This window comes from Papaver somniferum, chromosome 1, assembly GCF_003573695.1.
Source record: "Papaver somniferum cultivar HN1 chromosome 1, ASM357369v1, whole genome shotgun sequence".
Taxonomy (NCBI): domain Eukaryota; kingdom Viridiplantae; phylum Streptophyta; class Magnoliopsida; order Ranunculales; family Papaveraceae; genus Papaver; species Papaver somniferum.
In genome coordinates, this window is record NC_039358.1 from 219,383,391 (window position 1) to 219,405,162 (window position 21,772).

Here is a 21,772-nt window from a genome sequence, read left to right on the forward strand (position 1 = left end):
TAATGCCAAGCCAGGACATGAATTGCGCTGGACTTGGTGTTCATCATCCCTCCTTCTTGTATTGATAATGTTAGAATTAGACTGAAAGTGTACCTATTGAAAATGCTAGACTTTTGTTGTATCTCAGGTGGGTCTCCACCTTATGATGCAAGGATTTCTCTTAGGGAGCCTTCCAAAGGTAAGAACATATACACCTACGTAGAATACAACTGCATTGTAACCGTGGACTTGGTTGCAATTATCAAATTGTACAGGCATATCCTAGACTGGTGGTTGAAGTGGTGGAATATGTGCTTGCGTTGCTAATAATACATACCCCTGTTAAACAAATGAAATAGTTGTATCGCTTAGTCAGTATTTTACTAGGAATTTTTATGCAGGAATTTTCATGGATGGAGGAAGAAATTTAGTTGGAATATGGGGAATACAGTCATGCTCGTCCCGTAATAAAAAGAACTATTTTTTTCAGGCCAAGTTCTTTAATTGAGGTTAAGCTAGTTGAAACACCTGTACCCCTAGAGGATTTTATATGGCTATCAGAATTTCATCTTATAAGCATGTAGTAGCTCTTACACTGGTTCAGCATTGACTAATATTAGTGTGAAATTTTTTAACCACTAGTATCAACCATTATGGTGTCGTCATCGATTATACGGATTCGTAGAAGATGTGTTAGAATTAGAAAGAAACATGAAAACTGAACTAAATTCTGAGGTGCAATTCCTGGTGGTTTAAACTTCATGGAAGCTTTAAACTGCTCAAGTTGTAGTAAGAGAAAAGTTGTTGAATTCGGAACCAGATAGGGAATTATAGTCTTATATTTATTATGTCCCCAAAAGCTATGGAAATTAGGTGATGATGATGAATGAACGAGGGGTTCTAAAGGAGTTTCAGGTTCCAATTTGGTTGAAATAGATGGTAAAGTCAGAAAGTTTGTTGGTTCTGATAAATCTCATCCTTAGTCTGATTTTGTATGTGAAACTATGGCTTAACTGGATGGGCAGTCGATGCTAGACTTTTGGCATTTTGATAGTTGTTTCCGTTGTAAATATACTGCTCATAAAGAAGAGAATTATAAGACGCGCTAGAATGACTACCAAAATATAGAACCGCGACTTCTGGCTATCACAATTCACAGTCTACATCAAGACAATTGAATGGTTTCATTGTTTCTAGAATGTATGTTGTTTCTGTTGGAATTAAATAAAATGGATTCTATAAGAAATTAGATCCATACACAGACATGCTACACATTTTATAAGCTACATGGATATACAGAGGAAATTTATGCAAAAAAGTGAAAACCAAACACCATTTTGCCTACTATGATGGGAGATTGACTGTCTTGGTTGACTGTCAGGCTTATTCTCACTTCCCGGGAGCGAAGTTCGTAGCGTATGACCAAGCATTGTTGTTCACTGGATCGGAAAGATGGTCTGCTAGATTCTCTAGAGGACCTTTTCCAGTAACAAGAGCCTGAACGAAGAATCCAAACATGGAGAACATAGCGAGGCGACCATTCTTAAGTTCCTTTACCTTTAGCTCGGCAAATGCCTCTGGGTCCTCCGCGAGGCCTAATGGATCGAAGCTTCCACCTGGGTAAAGTGGATCGACGACCTCACCTAATGGACCACCGGCAACTCTGTAACCCTCAACAGCTCCCATAAGGATGACTTGTGTGGCCCAAATAGCCAAGATGCTCTGTGCATGAACCAAGCTGGAATTACCCAAGTAGTCTAGTCCTCCTTCACTGAAAATCTGAGATCCAGCTTTGAACCAAACTGCTTCACCAAATTTGACTCCATTCCTAGAGAGGAGTTCGGGGAAGACACAGCCCAAAGCGCCGAGCATCGCCCACCTTGAATGGATCACCTCAAGTTCGCGGTTCTTGGCAAAGGTCTCTGGATCAGCTGATAGTCCAGCAGTATCCCAACCGTAGTCACCAGCAAATTCACCTGTTAGGTAAGACGGAGACTCACCAGAGAAGGGACCGAGGTACTTGACACGGTCTGGACCATACCATGGACTTCCTGAAGAAGCAGCAGGCTTCTTTGCGGATGTCTTCCTCATCAAGATCTTACCGCTGCTGCTGCTTCTAACATTGGCTGGGAATTCTGATTGTGAGTTCAGACTGACAGCTTTCCCTGCAAATGAAGGAGAAGAGAGAGCCATGGTTGCCATTTAATATGGTTTTGTTGGAGAGAAAAATGAAAGATTATTGAATATGGTATTTTAATCTGGTGAGTTAAAACTGATGCAGTTCATGTTCTTTATATAGACTAGTGCAGGATAGATGTATCTATCCATGAAGATCTTCTGCTGTGTTGTTATTGGTCCTGGAGTTGGCACCACAAATTCTAAAATCTGTGAGGTTTTTTTTCAGCCACGCAATATATGTTGACATGGATTTTCCTATACGTAATGAATTAGACAGGGAGACTGACAGATACAACTCTGCACAGTTTAAGATTAAAGTAAAACTCTGAAGCAAGAATATAAATTATGTTAAAAAATATATAAATTAGTGTTGCTAAACAAGCCAGTACAAATTATGTTAAAAAAATATAAATTACATCATCTTACAGAGTGCAGAAGGCTTGCTTGAATTCTGCTTAGTTTATTAGTCTCATTGCCCTTGAGACTTGATCATGATTTTACCTTCCTTACATGTTCAGTGTCTGCAAGAATACAACACTAGGTCTTAAGTTACCACAGGAGTCCTCGTTCTTCACTGGTCATGCTTAGCGCGGTAGCAATCCACTGCTCCATGAATTGTTTCCGCTCCCACTGAATCCTGATGATATTGCATCAGGATCCTTGGAAAATTGCATTTCTTCATCATCCATGTCACCATGAACTCCACAGCCTCCTTCCATGTTTTCTTGCAACTGTAGGGCGTGTTCTAAACTCCAAAGAACATCCCCCATTGGTGGTCGATCAATTCCTTTTTCATTCAGACACTTCTCAGAAATCTCTGCAAACGTCTTTAAGCACTCTGGTGCTATTTTTCCGTTCAAGTAAGGGTCGATTATCTGATCAATGATGCCCTTCCTCTGGCAATGCAAAGCCCATTCTGCTAAGCATACTTTCTCAATTGGTAACGTTGGATGAGTGCTGGTTTTGCACAAAGGGCCTCAAACAGTACGACGCCCAATGAGTAGACATCTGATTTCTCTGTTATTTGCTGCCTCCTGAAGTACTCCGGATCCATATAGCCGAAACTTCCCTTCACAGCTGTAGTGACATGCGTATGATCCGATGAAGGTCCAAGTTTTGACAACCCAAAATCTGAGACTTTCGCAACCCATTTGTCATCCAGGAGGATGTTTGTTGTCTTCACATCTCGATGAATAATTGTTTGAGGTTTGGCGCCTGTGTGGAGGTAATGTAAACCACGAGCAGCTCCGATGCAGATCTCAAGTCTTTGCTTCAAGGAATTGGAGGGTATTCGGTGTTGTAGAGGTGCTCGCGTAGCGTTCCAGGAGCCATGTAATCATAAACAAGAATCATTTCACAGTTCTCTTCACAGTACCCAATTAGGGATACAAGATGGCGATGTCGGAGTTTAGAAAGCAACTCAACTTCTGTTTGGAATTCGTGAACACCTTGCTTAGAGAGAGGGTTTCCACGTTTAATGGCAACTTTGGTAGTCCCATTTTCTATTACACCCTTGTAAACCTTTCCAAAACTACCAACACCCAAGATTAAAGCCTCACTGAAGTTGCTTGTTATTAGGAAATAATATGGGAAAGTCCATATTTAGGAGATATACATATTTAAGTTGTGAGAGTTATATTAATTAGGAATGAATTATCTTGAGAACCAAGTCTTGTGCCTTGAGAGCCAAGTCTTGTGATTGTATAAATAGCTAGAGAATTAATGAGAAAGATACACCGAATTATTATCAATATAGATGTTTAATGCTTCCGCGTTTATACTCTCCTCTCTTGCTCGATCTGGTATGAGAGGAAGAGAGAGAAGGAGAAAGAGATATAGAAGTTCTATTGTTTTTCGTTTTAGGGTTATCAAAAAAAAAATAAAAAAATAAAAAAAAATCGTTGTTTGGTTGCTGTTTGCATGAAGAAGAAAAGAAGAGGGTTTGAAGGTTTGTTAAGCCGTGTTGCTGGTTTTTCAGAGGAAGGCAGATGCTGTCATGAAGGAAGGTGATGGATACTGTAATTAGAATATGAATTCCAGTTTGGTTAGGGTTTGAAGAAAATACAAAGAAGAAGATGCAGGCAGAGATGATGGTATACTATTGTGGTAGTTACTGCCATGTTTCGTAGCCAGTATTGAAGAAAACAGACGACATAAGATTGGTATGAGCTTAAGGAGATGAATCTCAGTCTCAAGATGATGAATGAGGAACTGAAAATAGCTTGACGCCATTGAATTCCTTTGATGGAAGGTGGTGATTGCTGTTGATATAAGAAGAAAACTGAGATGAGTTAGCTGTGTCGTTTGAGGTGATGAACGAAGGATTACGTTGCTGCTGTAGTCATGGTTTAATGGCTGTTGAACTAAAATCAAATTTTTTAGTTCGAAATCAAAACAGAAGAAGGAAAGGTTAGTAAAAAAAATCGTGACTTGTTGCGATGGATTTAACTTGTGTTCTCCGAAGCTTGAGACAAGGGTTTGAGAAGATATCATGCTGTGGTGGACACGAGAAAAATCAGGGAAGAGAATGATGAGGTGGTTATGACTGTTAATATCAAATCGATGGTTGAGGTTAAGGTGTGTTTGGTTGTTTGTACAAGATAACAAGGAAGCTCGGTTACTGAAAAAGTTAAAACGCAGGAGAACGTAGTCCCAAAGTTAACATGTTTCTACAATTGACAAGTGGTAACTACTTGGGTTCGTGTAATGCTTACAAAGGGGTTTTGAGAGAATTGCGAAAGCAACAAGAATGAAGAGATGGCTAGAAGGTGATGATGGTTACGGGCACTGTTTACTGATGGATGACCGAATAATGGAATGCTGCTGACGATGATGATGATTGGTGACTGTTGAAAGAACGATGCTGAAGAAGCAGAGATTCCGGAGCCAGTGATGGATGTGGTGGTTAACTGTGAAGATCGTTGACAGAGTTTTGCCGGGAAGAAATTGACAGAGATCACGACTGTTGATGGGTTGATCGTGAGCTGGAGGTTGCAGATAAAACAAGTTAAAGAGATTAGCTTTCAAGGGTGCTATGAAATTTGGATTGAACGATGGATTGCTGGCGTTAATGGTGAAGGAAGTTGAAGAATAGTTACAGAAGCATAACAGAAGAAAGTGTCACGGTTGTGACAGTGGGCGTGACAAAAGGTTTATACAGAGAAGGTGGACAGTTTCTGTCAGAGGTATTGTAGAAAGCTGGTTAAAACATGTTGGAAGAAGTGAAGTGTGGTTGAAGAGTTTGTGAGAGAAACTTGGAAAACTTACAAAGTGTGACAGACTTTGTGTTAGTTATTGCTTGTGGCAGAAGCGTAACAAGAGAAAGATTGTGAGAGAATCTTAAAAAAAAAAAAAAAGTGTGAAGGTTTCGCAACAAAAGCGTGACTGGAACAAGAGAAGAAGAAACAACATTCATATTGTGAAGAAAAAAAAGAAGAAAGAAAAAAAAAAACAATCACCAAGAGGTGATGAGAAAAGAACAACAATAGTAGGTTAAAATCCTATGAGTTGTCGAGAGAGTACACAAAGTATTCTATCGAAGAAACCAAGAAACCAAGAGTACAAGAAGTATTCTACCGAAGAAACGAAGGGGACCGAAACGTCTTTAAACTACGAAGGGGACCGAGATGTCCTAAAACTATGAAGATGGGACCGAGATATCCTAAAACTACGAAGGGGACCGAGATGTCCTAAAACTATGATGGAACCTGTATGTTCTAAAACTACCAATGGGACCGTAATGTCCAAAAACTACGAAAATGGGACCGTAATGTCCTTAAACTACGAAGGGGACCACAATGTCCTTAAACTACGAAGAGAGGACCGAAATGTCCCTAAACTACGAAGAGGACCGCAATGTCCCTAGACTTCCGAAGGGGACCGTAATGTCCTTAAACTACGAAGAGGACCGAAATGTCCCTAAACTTCCGAAGGGGACCGTAATGTCTTTAAACTACGAAGAGGACCGAAATGTCCTTAAACTACGAAGGGGACTGAAACGTCCTTAAACTACGAAGAGGACCGTAATGTCCTTAAACTAAGAAGATGGGACCGAAATGTCCTTAAACTACGAAGTGGACCGAAACGTCCTTGAACTACGATCTGAAGATTTTTTTTCACAAAAGTGTTGAAAAAAAAAGAAGAAAACTGAAGTTAAATTTCTTTTGTCCAAGATAGGCATTCGTGATCTACATGCTCCATCTTGAGGGAGGGTATTAGGAAATAATATTGGAAAGTCCATATTTAGGAGATATACATATTTAAGTTGTGAGAGTTATATTAGGAATGAATTATCTTGAGAACCAAGTCTTGTGCCTTGAGAGCCAAGTCTTGTGATTGTATAAATAGCTAGAGAATTAATGAGAAAGATACACCGAATTATTATCAATATAGATGTTTAATGCTTCCGCGTTTATACTCTCATCTCTCTTGCTCGATCCTTAACACTTGTAGCAGCTTTAATTTCCGCAAATGAGAAGTGTCGACAAGTATCCGAAGAAAATGACGAAGCACAGCCTCGGGTAGTGTGCATTTTTCCTGAAACTGGAGGATGTGATGTACCATATAGAGAATGCATAAGCCACAAAGGTGACCGAACTCTGGCACCGGAATCTGCTTGCCTCTTTCTCCGGAATACCACAAAGATAACAACACAAAGAAGACATAAAGCAGCCACTCCACCTATACCACCTGCTATAATTGCAGTATGTTTCCCGGACTTGCTTAAAGCAGGAATTGGGTTTGGTCCAGCGAGGTTTCCAGTAGTATCATTTACCTTGAAGATTTCCAAACCATTTAAGATGGCATCATAATATTGGGACTTAGTTGCTATATTAGGATGTAGCTCAACCAGTAGATCCTGCTTCCCTTCCCCTTTAGGAACACGCACAGCATAATCTTTATACAAGGCAATACCATTTCCGAAACTTCCATCCCATGCAACTATATCAGCCTGATGTTCGACAATTTGATTATTAAGAAAGATCTGGAATACCCTTTGGTTGACCTTAATGATATCTGAATCGAACTCACAGAAATGTAGCCTTACAAGGTAGTGAAAACCAGGGTCAACTGGAAACTGCCAACTCAAGTTGCCCAACTTGTTTGTTAATTGGTTCCCTCCCATTGTTCGAGCAGTCCTATAGATACTCTCTGGTGCAACATAAGGAAGAATGCTGGAAAGGTATTTAATCTGCAGGCTAGCATTTGCAGATTCCTTCAGATTAGATGTATCAAAAAGATATGGTGAATCATCAGACCATGAGCGAGACAAACCAGTATCTGTCGCAGGAGAGATATTTTCCCCACCAACATTCAGTCGAACAACATTCTCAAGAACAGTAGTGTGATTGATGATGAGATAAACTCCCTTTTCACCCGCAATAATAGCACTTCCATTGGCAGAACTGTAGATATCTGGCATCGACATTACCTCAATCCCATTCACAAGTGCATAATAATCTGTGTGATTTGAGGATGGTGAAAAAGTTATGTTCAGTCTTCCTTTATCTACGTTAACAGAGAATTCCTTGACAACGGTACCATAGGTTTGATCCTCCCTGGCTTGTGACGGTACACTGAAGTCTTTAAGGAGAGTATATGCACCAGATGAAACCGAAAAGATAGCATTAGATTCGCTCAGATACCCATACATTGATGAGTGAAAGTGAATACGAACAAATTTCCAACCAGCACCAACAGGAAAACTATAAGTGAACTCAGATCTGAAAATTCTAGCGGTCATGTAAGGTACATCAGCAACCGAAATGATTTTGTAAGAAGCCTCTTTAGATTCTGACTTGGTCAGGTCTGAAGCTGCATATTTTGAACCAAAATTGCTTAACCATATCTTATCACCCGTATCTTTTGTTTCTGTGCCACAGTCCAAGTGGATTCTATCAAGTGGAACATAGATATAGTCAGCAGCAGACACTCGATAGATCAGAAAGGAGAGATTTAGAGTGAACAGGAACAGAATGCGATTTTTGCTGCTGTTGTACATGGTTGATAGAACTCAAAATACGAATATCTAAGTAGCAGAACCTCTCTCTATATATATAAAGCACAACCAAGATATGAAATTCGTCAGCACCAAATTCAAAAAGAAAATAAGAAAAATGAAATGAAATCAAGCACACACATACGACACAAAAGATTTAAGTGGTGTGATCTACAACCTCTCAAAAACACAGAGACAACTCTCAAGTGAAAATGGAATCCTTGTTTTCTTTCTTTTTTTTCCAGATTGTTTTGGTTCATTACCTAGTTATTGTATGTTTTAATAGCGCCTTGGGTTGTTAATACAGTCGATGCACTATCTTAAGTGAGAAAATAAATTTTAGTCGGATGTTTCGGCTTTATTAATTATTCAATGTTAAGCAAATAGCTCAGTCTTCCTAGGCGTCAGCTATCAGCTCAGTTCAGTTCAGTCTTCCTCAAGACTAGCTACCAAGTCTCGTTGAATGCATATAACTCGTTCACTCTTTGTTAGCTATTTTATCGGTTGATAAACTCTATCTCTGTAACATCTTCAAGAATAAATAATGAATGAGTCTCCACAGTTCAGGTGTGGAAGATATTAAACCAAAAACCTTGTTCTAACTTGGTATCAGCTTTTGATCCAAGCCACCTTCCGCTTATCAAAAAAAAAAAAACCCAAACAAAAAAAATCAGTTCTGCACCATCAACAATGGCAGATACTACAACCTCCCTTAGACAAGTACAAATTCACCATCTAGTTACCTTGAAACACACCGAAACAAATCATCTGCTGTGGAAGGCTCAATTTAAACCTATTCTTAAGTGTCATGATCTCACAGGTTTCATTGATGGAACTAAACCAAAACCAGCAAAAACACTTCCAGATGGAGAAACCATAAATCCTAGTTTTGTTGCTTATGAATCTCAAGACTCACTGATTGTCGGATGGCTGAATTCAACCTTGACTCCTGAAGTCTTGAGCACGGTAGCAAGGCTAGACACTGCTAAAGAAATATGGGACAAGCTAGAATCAGAATATGCACCCAAAACCTTTGTTCATCAAATGAATCTCAAGAAGCAGCTTCACAACCTCTCAAAAGGTAATAAGACTCTGAAATCTTATTTATCTGAAGCTAAAACTCTATTTGCTCAGTTAGCAGAATCAGGTTATACAGTATCTAGTGATGAAAAGAAGCAAGCCATCTGCAATGGCTTAAACCAAAGCTATGATCCGATTGTCACTTCTCTCACAACAATAGAGGGTATGGACATTGATCTCTTTTACTCCCATCTTTTAACTTATGACATGAGGCTAGAATCACAGCTAGCCTTGCTGCAGTCACCAATAGCCAATGTTGCAGTGTCTACCTCAGCCACATCTGGCAATAGGCAGGACCAAAGGAGATATGCAGGTCCAACATCTCAGTATCAGCACAATCCAAATTTGTCATACAGGAGGAACAACAACAACAATAATGCACATCGCAATAACCAGCAGCAGCCACAAAATGATGTCGGCACAGGACCAAAGTGCCAAATCTGCAAGAAAAAGAAACCATCTTGCAGATAGATGTTGGTTTCGTTATGAGAAACCTAATACCACTCAGCAGCGTCAACCAACTGCTTACATAGCTTTACCTGGTGGCCACCATGACACACAATGGGTTACAGACACAGGAGCTACAAATCATCTGACAACAGATATGAGAAATCTGACTATTCCTCATGAGTATGATGGCACTGAACAAGTGCAAGTGGGTAATGGTAATTCATTGACTATTTCTCACGTTGGTAACAGTTCTTTTACAAAAAATTCTAGATATTTTCATTTGAATAATGTTTTTCATGTGCCTGACATCAAGTGTAATTTACTCTCAGTATCTCAATTCTGTAAGGACAATGCAGTCTTCTTTGAATTTCACACTTCTTATTTTGTTGTGAAGGACAAGCACACGGGGCTTCCACTGCTGAGAGGACTTGAAAGGAATGGTCTGTATGTTCTAGATGGAGTAAGTTCGCTGAATTTTTCAATAAAACCGCAGGCACATGTTGCTTCTAGTTTACCATTATGGCACCAGAGACTAGGTCATCCCATGTTGCGCACAGTGTCCAGAATATGCCAACAATTTTCTCTTCCTATTGCTAATAAAAACTTTGATTTTTGTCACTCTTTCCATATCAGTAAGAGCAAGAAATTGTCTTTCTCTCTTAGTTCAACAGTTTATAACAAGCCCTTGAGCTTGGTTGTTTCTGATATTTGGGTCTCTCCTCACTTGTCAAGATATGGTTTTCGTTATTTCCTATTGATAATGGATGTCTATTCTCATTTTACCTGGGTTTTCCCACTTGTGCAAAGGTCTGATGCTCTTAAAACCTTCATTATTTTTCACAAACAGGTTGAAAATCTAACTGACCACAACATCAAAATATTTCAATCAGATAATGCCTTAGAGTTTAAGAAGTTCACTTCTTATCTCAATGATTCAGGCATTCAACATAGATTTTCATGCCCTCACACGTCACCTCAAAATGGCCTTGCAGAACGTAGAATTCGTCATGTGACTGAATCTGGTTTGGCACTTTTGTTTCATGCACACATGCCTCGTTCCTTCTGGGCTGATGCCTTTACCACAGCCTGTTTTTTGATCAACAGGCTCCCAAAATCCAACTCAGAGTCTATAACTCCTTTAGAACTTCTTTTTCAAAAGTCTCCAGACTACTCTTCCTTACGAGTTTTTGGTTGTCTAGCTTACCCCTGCCTTAGGCCTTATAATGCAAATAAACTTGAACCAAGGTCACTTCCATGTGTCTTCATAGGGTATAGCAGTGCACACAAGGGTTATTTGTGTTTGCATCAGAAAACAAACAGGCTTCACATATCTCGTCATGTTAGGTTTGAATAAAGGCGTTTCCATTCAAGTCTTCTCGGCAGCGCCACACTCCGTTGACTTGTTCAGGTAATGATCCATCAAGAACTAGTGTTTTACTTTCTCCTCCTTTTAATCAATGTAACTCTCAAGTACATCAGGAGGCTGCTACATTATCTCCAATGGTTCTTGCTCCATCACCAACTGCATCATATGCTCCAGATTCACCTGCTCTGGTGAATTCTTCTGCACAATCACAGGCTGTATCTGATCAGATTTCAGCTTCTGATTCAGAGTTATCTAACACTGTTGCAGCTTCATCAAGGGATATTTCTGCGGAACCGACAGTTGTGGCCCACCCTATGACGACTCGAGCTAAATCTGGTATTACGAAACCCATTCAGAAGCTATGTTTAACCGCCACGAAACGTCCGCTGTTGGAAGAGGACTTCATGGAGCCGACTTGCTACTCTATGGCCTGCAAGCTTCTTTAGTGGAGAAAAGCTATGGACGTCCAGATTAATGCCTTGATTAAAAATGGTACATTCTCATTGGTGCCTTTCAAAGATGGTATGAATGTTGTAGGTTCAAAGTGGGTCTTTCGTGTAAAACAAAATCCTGATGGCAGTATCAGTCAGCATAAAGCCCGTCTGGTTGCAAAAGGGTTCAATCAACAAGCAGGGATTGATTATGGTGAAACTTTCAGTCCTGTGATAAAACCATGTATTATACGTCTTGTCTTATCTATTGCTGTGATGCACGGTTGGCCGCTAAAGCAATTGGATGTCGAAAATGCTTTCCTACATGGAAATTTGGAGGAGGAGGTTTACATGAAGCAGCCTGCTGGGTATGTTGATCCAAACTATCCACATCATGTCTGTAAGCTGCATAAATCTTTATATGGTCTCAAACAAGCCCCACGTGCTTGTTTTTCAAGGCTAAGCAACTATCTGGTTAAGCTTGGTTCCACAGGTTCTATCTCTGATAGCTCATTGTTCATATTAAAAACTCCTGAGCATGTAACCTATGTTCTCATTTATGTGGATGACATCATTGTCACGGGTTCTAATGCCTTAAAGATACAACAGCTGATTGAGTCTCTTGGTTCTGAGTTTTCTCTGAAGGATATAGGGGATTTATCATTCTTCTTGGGTGTTGAGGTCATCAGGAGTTCCAATTCACTGATACTTACTCAGAGAAAGTATGTAACTGATCTTTTGAGACGTACGAAAATGGATGGTGTGAAGCCTGTGTCCACTCCTCTAGCTGCAAATGCAAAGATTCAGAAGGGAGGTAGTGAGAGAGTCAAGGATCCTACTCTCTACCGTAGTGTAGTAGGTGCGCTGCAATATCTACATCTTACCAGACCTGACATTTCTGTTGCTGTAAACAAGGTGTGTCAGTATATGCATGACCCGTATATTGAGCATTGGGAAAATGTCAAACGAATTCTCAGATATTTAAAAACCACCATAGACGATGGCCTTCATCTTGGTGGTTCTCGTGATTACTCTCTCCATGCGTATTCTGATGCAGACTGGGCTGGCAGTCTAGATGATCGACGTTCGACGAGTGGTTATTGTGTTTATTTTGGTGGCAATCTTATCTCATGGAGTGCAAGGAAGCAGAAGACGGTCTCTAAGTCTAGTACAGAGGCAGAGTATCGAGGCATGGCTATTGCTACTTCAGAGGTTATCTGGATCCAATCTTTGCTTCGGGAACTTGGCTTCAACATTGCACCACCATTGCTCTGGTGTGACAACCTAGGGGCTACATATCTTGCAGCAAATCCAGTTTTACATGCCCGTACCAAACACATTGAGATAGATTTTCATTTTGTCCGTGAAAGAGTTGCTAGCAAGCAGTTGCTAGTAAGGTTCATCAGCTCAAAGGATCAGTTTGCAGATATTTTCACCAAGGGCCTTTCTGCGCCAAGGTTTAATCTTTTGCGAGCCAAGTTGCACATTCGTCAACTCACGCACAACTTGAGGGGAGGTGTTAAGCAAATAGCTCAGTCTTCCTAGGCGTCAGCTATCAGCTCAGTTCAGTTCAGTCTTCCTCAAGACTAGCTACCAAGTCTCGTTGAATGCATATAACTCGTTCACTCTTTGTTAGCTATTTTATCGGTTGATAAACTCTATCTCTGTAACATCTTCAAGTATAAATAATGAATGAGTCTCCACAGTTCAGGTGTGGAAGATATTAAACCAAAAACCTTGTTCTAACTTTCAACAACGACTGCGGGAAGTGATCAGACAGAATCACCTTCCCTAATTCGTTCCTCTCTAATATCACAGTTTTGATCACTTTCCACCAGCTCCTAAGACCCCATGAACAATAATAAAATAAAAATAAATAAAAGCTTCTTGTTCCACTCTCTTTGGATTCCTCTTTCTGCTTCTCCTTTGAGGAGTCTTTTTGGTTGCTGGTAAAGATACATCTGGAGACTGAGAACGTGTGAAAGTGCGTGCATAAAGAATCTGTCCACAGTTATGTGGTATCTTATAGGACGTTTGAAGCTTTCAAGTGTTTTAAGTCTCTTTTTCTTTTTAGCGATCGATTAGTATAATAAATAGATTACTTTTAATTAATTATTAATTAATAAATAACAGCGGTAGTAATGATTTTGTAAGCGATAATCACTGATTACGTTGTTGAAATATTAGAGATGGTAGTAATTGTGTTGATTAAGGTTTAAAACGTGATAGTACTATTATTAGTCTGCCTAATTTGTAGGCTTTTAGACATTTGTATGGGGGACAGCTTCTACTTTTTAGACATTCAAGATCCGGTTTTGAATTATGAATTAGCTGATTAGAATCGATGTCTTTCGTAGAACATCGTCTCAGTCTAACTTTCAGAATGCTGTATCTTTTCATAATTTGCTGTAGTAGATATGACTGTTTGAGTGTTTCAAATGGAAAAGGGACAGGGATTTTCGTATTACATAGGGGGAAATGATTGATACAAATCTGCACATGACTAATGAAATATAAATGTGACATTTGACGCAAGATTATTGAATGTGCATGTAATATAGCTAGTCTTAAGATTACTAAAGGGCAACTCAGTTTTACTGTTTCCAAGTTAACTGAAAGCTTATTTTTTCTTTGGTTTCAATTGCAGTTTCCGTGCACTTGGAGCCATCTATGATGTAAAATCTTGAGGCTATAGAAGGAGTTTATACCAAATTTGCTAGATTTCACTGAGATCGATCAAGTTCAAAATCAAACTATGTGATCAAGATAACTAGAGTGACTGCCACTGTATTCTTTTTTTGAGTGAAGAGACTCCAGCACGCTGCAATGTTCTTGGCCCTAGTCCACGAAAGATTCTGAGTTCAAGGTTTGGATATGTGAGTTACCTTACCGAGCTAGCTCTACTAAATGGTGTAGCTAGTTTGACATCAAAATAATGGATATAGGACTTTTTCAATATTCCTACTGGCGGCCAGAGCCACTATTGGGCATGTCCGGTCCTAAATGTTAATTCTTCGCAAATTGAACCTTCTATCCGATCTTCTTCTTTTTTGTAAAAAGATTTAGATATTTACATGGTTAGGACGGTGGAAACGCGACCAACTAAAACACAATACTTTGCACAAGATAGATGGTTACAGAATCTTCACAAGGAAAAACAAAATGATACCATCCACCAACAAGTGATGGTATCAAGTCATACCAGACGTTTGAACTTTTCACCAGGCTTCATCATCCCAGAAGATTCAGCTAGGTCAAAAGCTTGGTTTACTTGATCCTTGGCCCACTTTACGTAAAATTCCTTGGCCCGGTTTGCGTTTTCCTTGAGCTGAGATTTCAGACCCGCAACTTCATCTTGCAGTTGAAGCTGCACACCCGCATGTTGTAGAGCTTGATCCTGGTTTGAACTTTCAAGCTCTTGTATTCGGGCATTCGCAATTCTCAGCTGCTCTTGGACACCTACACAAAGGAAGAAAGGATATAAAGGCTGATAAGAATGATATAATCGGAGAAAGGCGAGTATCAGTGCAAACCAAACTACCTTCCATACAAGTCGAACTTACTGAACTCGATCCAAGGCTCTTTATGTAATTATATGATCTACATTTATTTGTTGCTTTCACGGGACCTATGCTTGGTGGATATGGATTCATAGTCCTTACCAAGCCTAATAAAATATGCTCGAAGGTTCTTGAACTTCTTCGTTTTTCTGTGGCAAGATTACAGTTTTGTGCACTAAAGATGTCACAGGCAGCAGTAGTATTCTTTATTCTAGAATTGCCTTTTCTAGGCTGGCCCTAAGTTATAAATAACAGCCTCAGCATTGTCACTAAAACGTCTTCAGGTCGCCTAAGGATTTTTCTAGCTGGGCCACACGGTCTTAGGGATTTTCCTACGGACTATTATGAAGGTCAGATTGAAAGTTTTCTTGCACAAGGGCTCGCAAAATTGAGTGATCATATTCTTGGAAAAAGCAAGGATTGTTCGGACTTGTGGTTGACTTCGTGTAACAGGAAAAAATGGAGGACCCCAGACGACCACCACAAAAATGACTTTATCAGCTCACGAAAGAAAAGAGAGCAGTCTAGAAACACTTACAATTAGTGGTTTCTATTTGTTTAGCCAGTGCAGTGTCTGCCTCGTCTGCACGACTGACCAATCCCTGCATCCGCTTCTTAAGACCGCAAACCTCTGACGCCAGCAAATCCTTCTCACGCTGAGTACCAGACAAGCGGGTAGCAAACTCTTTGAATTTGGCATGGTTTAACTTACGGGCCATACGGCAGTACTCACCAAACCTAGCAAGCTGGGGGTAGAAAAAAAGAAGTTAGAATCAGAGTTTGGCCATGGTCAGCATAAAAAGCAGCAGGAAGTCAGAATCACTTACAGAAGAGAAGGCAGACTCGTAGTCCAACATGGCGGACTGCATCAACCCATCCTCATCCTCGAATTCTTCAAGAGCAACAAAGGGATTACAGAACATATGGGACTTCGTCGGCTCGACGCCAGATGAAGAGGATAGCGGGTCAGAAGCAATTATGTTGGATGACACTGCACCAGGAACAGACACAGAAGCTTGACCCGCAGCCATGGCGCCAGACTGCACTTCTGAAGTGAGATTTGCACCAAGAGGGGTAGAAGCTGGACCCGCATCCACAGCAGGAGTGGCACTGGAAGAATATTCTTTTGAAGGTCCACCAAAGATACTACCTGGTACCTCAAACTCATTGCCTCCATCACCGACTTCGAAATCAAGAACGCTCGAATTCACAAAAGGAGCAGCATGAGTAGTACTCTCTTCCATAACCCTTGGGGCATCACCGTTAGGCAATGGCACAACATTCGTAGCAACAGGTGGGTTGGCCAAAGGATCAACGGGTGGAATGGATGCATCCCCACTTGAAGAATTCACTGTATATTTCTCACACAAACCCACATCACAGCTGGTGGTTGAGGTGTCAAGAACTTGCAGAGCATCGTCAACATTTGGGATCTCCACATCTTCAGTATTCTTACTAGAAGACCGGACATCCAATGTATCAGGCCTAGACCTTTTCACAGTTGTATCCTGCGGCAAGGCAGTTCCTAAACATGTTTAGACAAAAAAACAGGGGCACATATATGAACTACTTCAAAAGATTATTCTTTACCTCAACAGTCTTGTCACCAGGGGCGGGCTTTCGCTTCAGACGAACTAGTGGAGTCGTCCAATTGGGATCATCACCAACTGTGGCAGTCCCATCGGTAGAACGAGGAACAGAAGTCTATGCAGAGAAGCAAACAGGCAAAAAAGTTAAAAGAAAGCATGAGCAGATTACAAAGGGTAACATAAGGTAGGAATCTACCACTTCAGTACTAGCAACCATGTTTAGAGTCCATGGTTCGTAAGGAGGATAGTATTTCACAAAGCTGGTGCGGGGATCTCCAGAAGTTAACCAGCCCATCACCCAAGGACCCTTAATACGCAAGGGAGTCCGGAACCACTTGTCATCATGATCAAGTCGCACCATATCAAACTTTTTCCCCTTATTAGGCTTATACTCAGAGAGGAGCTCGACTTTACCGGAGAAATCCTAATCCTGGCTATAAGGGATGCGACGAGGGCCGACACACCAAGGAAACCGGTTCCTCACTGATATGTTATCACCCCAAGTCCACTTGAAGTTGGTTGCAGTGTAATCCTCACGACGAAACTGAGGAACAATAGACGTGATCCCAGTGCAGCCCTTGCTACGTTTGCGACATTCACGCAAAAAACGAAAGAAATTGCCGGTGTACTGAAAGATGCCCCTCTTATCAGCACGTTGACTCAACACCTCATAATAGAAAGGATTTTCCGGGTAGTACAAAGGTAAACGTAGCCCGGCCTCCAACTGGCCGACAGCAATCAATAGGTTATCTCTGTCATAAGGAAAATTCTTGATAAGTGTGTCAGTCAGCTTATCTCCTCCTTCGACGAACTCAACTTCGAATCTTTCATCAAGATGATACCTAACCTTGATTTCATCAATGGAATACTTCCGATAACAATCTGATTTCTTGAGCGACGTGGGTGTAACAAAAACTGCAGCAGAAACTGGAGGAGGCGTCGACTGATCATCAATGTTAGACTTGGAAGAAACTGGAGGACGCGTCGACTGATCATTGATTCTAGAATTGGAAGAAACTGGAAATTTTTCATTTTTATCCCAGTTAGACCTAGAAGGAAAACAAGAAATATTAGAAATAAACAAGGTAGAAAGGTTACGGAAGGAGTAAATGGATAAGGATGGTGATAGACACATTGACAGTTTTATTTTTTAAACATGGTCCATATGGCATCAAGAGCAAATACTGGTGTTTGGAGTACATAGCCTTGGAATCAAAAATGCATAAACATGGTATACTAGTGGGAAGTCAGTAGTGTGAAACTATACCTTTGAACAGCTGAAGAATTGTCCTTTGCTAGCTTCTTTCTGTTCTTGGTTTTTTCATGTGAAGACTTCATACCAGAATGGCCGGATTCCTCGAGTTCGATGGGCAAGAACTCCTGAATCACAAAATCAACAAACACAACAGTTAATTAATTTCATCATAATATTTCAAGGCTAGCTAATTATATCATAATTACAGAATTGCCTACCACAACATGATATCAAGATTAGTATCCAACTATCCATCAAAGCAGAAATTGTATGTAGCATATAAATAGTAGTAGTACTGCAGAAACTTAGGGGTTGGTCACAAAGATGAGCAATGTACCATTTATAAGGACCTACAGTGAATGTAGGCGAGAAATGATTGTCCTGGTTCAATTCAGAAACTTTTTCGATCCTCCATTTGAATTTGGCAGAAGGGAAGTCGTCCATAACTGCATGCCGATTTTGTACTGCGAGAAACATTGCAGAAATGACTAAAACAATGACTTAACAAAACCATCATATTTGCAAAAGAAAATGACTAAACCAAAGTAAAGATTACTATCTTACATTTGAGGTAACTAGAACCTCAACAGGGAGTACTGCAATTTCACACTAGCAACCAAGGGTGACCTGAATAACCCCAATTGGTAATCAGGACAACAATCAAATGACAAATTTACAAACAAAATACTAAAAAACTGAACCAACTTTTATACCTTTGATTTGATTTCCACTTGATTGCAATATCTTGAAGAACCCTAGCTAGTAGGGTTTATAAGAATCGTACTACAAAAACAACCCACTCTTCAGAAGATGATCAAAAGGATAAATCTATGTTTCTTCCTCAGAATAGAACTCGAAAGTAACCTTTGATTGATATAAATAACTCAAAATTCATAGAATTGATTTTTCTGAAACATGAATAGTAGTAAATCAAAGTGCATGCAACAACATAATCTCTTAGACAACCAGCATTAGCTCCTGATTAAAATGGATTTCTTACTCACCCTGTAGTTAAAATATCAAGCAACACCGTGAAGTAGCAGTAGAAACACCAGAACTCTCCGCAATCAAATGAACTCTAACTACTCGGGAATGACTAGTGGGAAGGAAGTCGGAAAAGTTGGAAAGATGGTTTGACACTATGACCGCATAACAACTTTAGATGGTGTTTGGATGCACCTTCACTAATTCCTTCAACAGTGCTTCTTCACAGACCGCCACCCGCAAACCACGCCAAAACCGAATTGTCTTTTTCTCTCACGGTTTGACCCGCAAACCACGCCAAAACCGAATTGTCTTTTTCTCTCACGGTTTGGTATGGTGGGTCCCAGTGGGCCCCGTCGGAGGACAGCAAGGGGACCATTTATGATGGAGCCATTGAAAATTCTGTGAGAGGTAGTTTTCACGTTGTCTAAATCTCTCGGTTCATATAGAATTTTTGTTCCTTCAAAGCAAAAAAAAATTAGGTTGGGACTTGGGATTTATTTTTGACTTTTTGGGTTGACTTTTGTATTTGGTATCCAACATCTTTTACTTTTAAAGTTTGTTTGTATCCCTGAGCATTAAAATATTACTTTCCGATTTCTATAAACAAAAAGTCAAAAGTTAATTTGGATATGCAATTTTTAAACGGGGGTGATACCATCTGAGCGATCAGACAGATATAATGATATCACCCCCACTAATTTTGGTATCTCCTTTATAAACCGTGACAATTTGAAACCAACTTCGAAAAGCAGTTTTAGAAAAGCAGAAACAATTCTGTTTTTGACATCCAAACATCCTCTAAAAGTTACTCATTTAGTACGAGAGGTTGATTATTATGAGAAGTTAATCCAATGCCCCCTATGTACATACCCTGAAGGAATATATTACCTTATAGCATCTTTAGTGCTTGGGGTCAAGATCATCCTATGTGGAGGTCTTATTAACAGCTTCTCTTAGTTGGTCATTGCTAAAAGACCAAAAAAAAAAATCATTTAAAGTTCATCTGTAATCTTCAAGTCTCTAAGATCTTATCTAACAAACTTTGTTTAAATTTAAAAACAAATGATGATATGGACTTAAGACTCAAGGTCATAGAGAGATTCTAGTCTATAAGTTCTCCTTTACCCCCACTTAGCCATGTTATCATTTTTATGAGCTTCACCTTTGCATTGAAGATGAAACTTTGGTGGAAAATGACTTAAATCCTAGGCGTCATGCAATTTTAAGACTTTGGCCCCTTGCATTGGAGATGTTTGAAACAATATAGAAAATTTCACAAAATAAATCTCAAACAGCTGAGTCACGGACTAGGTCGCTATCTTTAAGGTATTTCGCGACTCTGCCTCTTTGATTGTGCTAGCAGTCCAAACTGTCGAAAAACCTATGGGATAAAACAGCTGATACTCTCTTGTTCGATTTCTCTGCACTATGAGAAATCGAATCACAATACTCTTTCTACACTTGCTCTCTATTTTTACATCCTCTGCAAAACTAGTCTAATATAGCTCAAGAGAATCAATCAAATTTAATGAAAATAAATTTTGAGTAACTCCCCTCAATTAACTTTCCGTAACAGTAAGAAAACGGGCAGAAAAGACTGTCAAAATTAAAGACAATTAACTAGAGAATAATTACCATAAACGTTTCAAAACTAGTCATAAAAACCCAAGGTGACCAAACTTGTGGTACAAAAACCCCATTCAAATGTTGGGATCCATTAAAATTCCATCTTAAACAAAATTGATACAAAAACCCCAAATTTTTAAAAATTGATACAAAAACCCCAAATTTCAAAATTGGTTTCATCAAATTCTTTGGGGTTTTTGTGTTACTTTTTTTTTCATGGGGTTTTCGTGTTACTTTTGTTTTGATGGGTTTTTTGTGAATGGATAGTGACACCTTTGGGGTTATAACTCGCGAACCGTAAACGTTTTTCAAAACCAAAAGTCAGATGTGCAAAAAAAAAAAAAAGTTTTTGAATCACAGACCCCCAAGGCCCCACTCTCCCGGATTTTATTAAATAAATATAGATATATAAATATACCTGGTCACATGCATGGGGTGAGACTTGAACCCAAGTCTTTATTGTGGGAGCCCAAAATAATACCACCACACTATCTCTCTAAGTTTGGTATATTATTACAAAATTATGTTTTTAAATATACATACCCCAACAATCCCCCACTTATATTTCAAAACATTTAGCAAGTGTTGTATAGTTGTGCATCTGTAAAGGTGCCTTTCGACTTGAACCTCTGCATAGTGTTAAACTTTCTAAGTACCAGGTGACTAGAGTGACTTGCGTCTTGAATTCTAACTAATATTAGATTATTTAACACACACAACTATATCTAGAGTAAAGTCCTTAAGTTCGCACATTAAGGCTATGTGTTTATCCCTTTTTTTAACAAATGATCTAGAGAAATGCCCAATTTCTCATAGAAGGCGACTACACCTTCACATTCGTATAGGTGAGTCTATCAAGAATACTCCTGTGTATCCCACTCTAACTTAAGAGCTATAGACTTCGTTAAGAGTTAAAAAAAAACTCAACCTGTTTCCCACTTCAGGATATCATGCTATGGGAATGCATGACTCTATCATATTATTTATAACTTCGTCTAGTCCCTTTGAACCTATTTCTAGGTTGGGTATCCATTACAAATGACTCAACTTCTCACGGGAAAAAGTCCCATACTTTTAGAGATATTCCATACCTTTTCTCTTGTTAATCCTTTCGTCAAAGTATCAGCTATATTTCCTTCAGACCTTACATGATATACTCTAATAACACCATGAGAAATTATCTAACTGTGTCGTGCTTTCGACGTATCTGTCGATTCTTATTGTTATTATAACGATTCTCTACTACTCTGATAGCCGCGGTACTATCGCAGTG

The 21,772-nt window shown here is 39.6% G+C and overlaps 2 protein-coding genes and 1 pseudogene across 2 annotated transcripts; all 3 read right to left on the reverse strand.

Annotated features, from left to right (window-relative positions):
- Positions 1 to 1,140: 1,140 nt before the first annotated feature.
- Positions 1,141 to 2,252, reverse strand: LOC113316290 (chlorophyll a-b binding protein of LHCII type 1-like). The gene has a single exon (XM_026564505.1). The coding sequence runs from the start codon at positions 2,179 to 2,181 to the stop codon at positions 1,369 to 1,371; it is 813 nt and encodes a 270-aa protein (XP_026420290.1). The 5' UTR covers positions 2,182 to 2,252; the 3' UTR covers positions 1,141 to 1,368.
- A 489-nt stretch (positions 2,253 to 2,741) lies between these two features.
- Positions 2,742 to 8,197, reverse strand: LOC113360519 (annotated as a pseudogene).
- A 6,376-nt stretch (positions 8,198 to 14,573) lies between these two features.
- On the reverse strand, positions 14,574 to 18,997 carry LOC113337167. Its single transcript, XM_026582865.1, has 10 exons — positions 18,891 to 18,997; positions 18,600 to 18,669; positions 18,451 to 18,513; positions 18,224 to 18,350; positions 17,899 to 18,011; positions 16,828 to 17,680; positions 16,633 to 16,746; positions 15,870 to 16,550; positions 15,581 to 15,788; positions 14,574 to 14,941 (listed from the first exon to the last, which is right to left on the reverse strand). The coding sequence occupies exons 6-10, from the start codon at positions 16,990 to 16,992 to the stop codon at positions 14,679 to 14,681; spliced, it is 1,431 nt and encodes a 476-aa protein (XP_026438650.1). The 5' UTR covers positions 16,993 to 17,680; positions 17,899 to 18,011; positions 18,224 to 18,350; positions 18,451 to 18,513; positions 18,600 to 18,669; positions 18,891 to 18,997; the 3' UTR covers positions 14,574 to 14,678.
- Positions 18,998 to 21,772: the final 2,775 nt, after the last annotated feature.

Coding starts and splice junctions, on each gene's coding strand:
- LOC113316290 (XM_026564505.1), bottom strand. CDS start 2,181: ATGGCAACCATGGCTCTCTCTTCTCCTTCATTTGCAGGGAAAGCTGTC.
- LOC113337167 (XM_026582865.1), bottom strand. CDS start 16,992: ATGGTGCGACTTGATCATGATGACAAGTGGTTCCGGACTCCCTTGCGT. Junction 16,747..16,827: donor TGGTTGCTAGTACTGAAGTG/GTAGATTCCTAC, acceptor TTCTCTGCATAG/ACTTCTGTTCCTCGTTCTAC. Junction 15,789..15,869: donor ACGAGTCTGCCTTCTCTTCT/GTAAGTGATTCT, acceptor TTCTACCCCCAG/CTTGCTAGGTTTGGTGAGTA.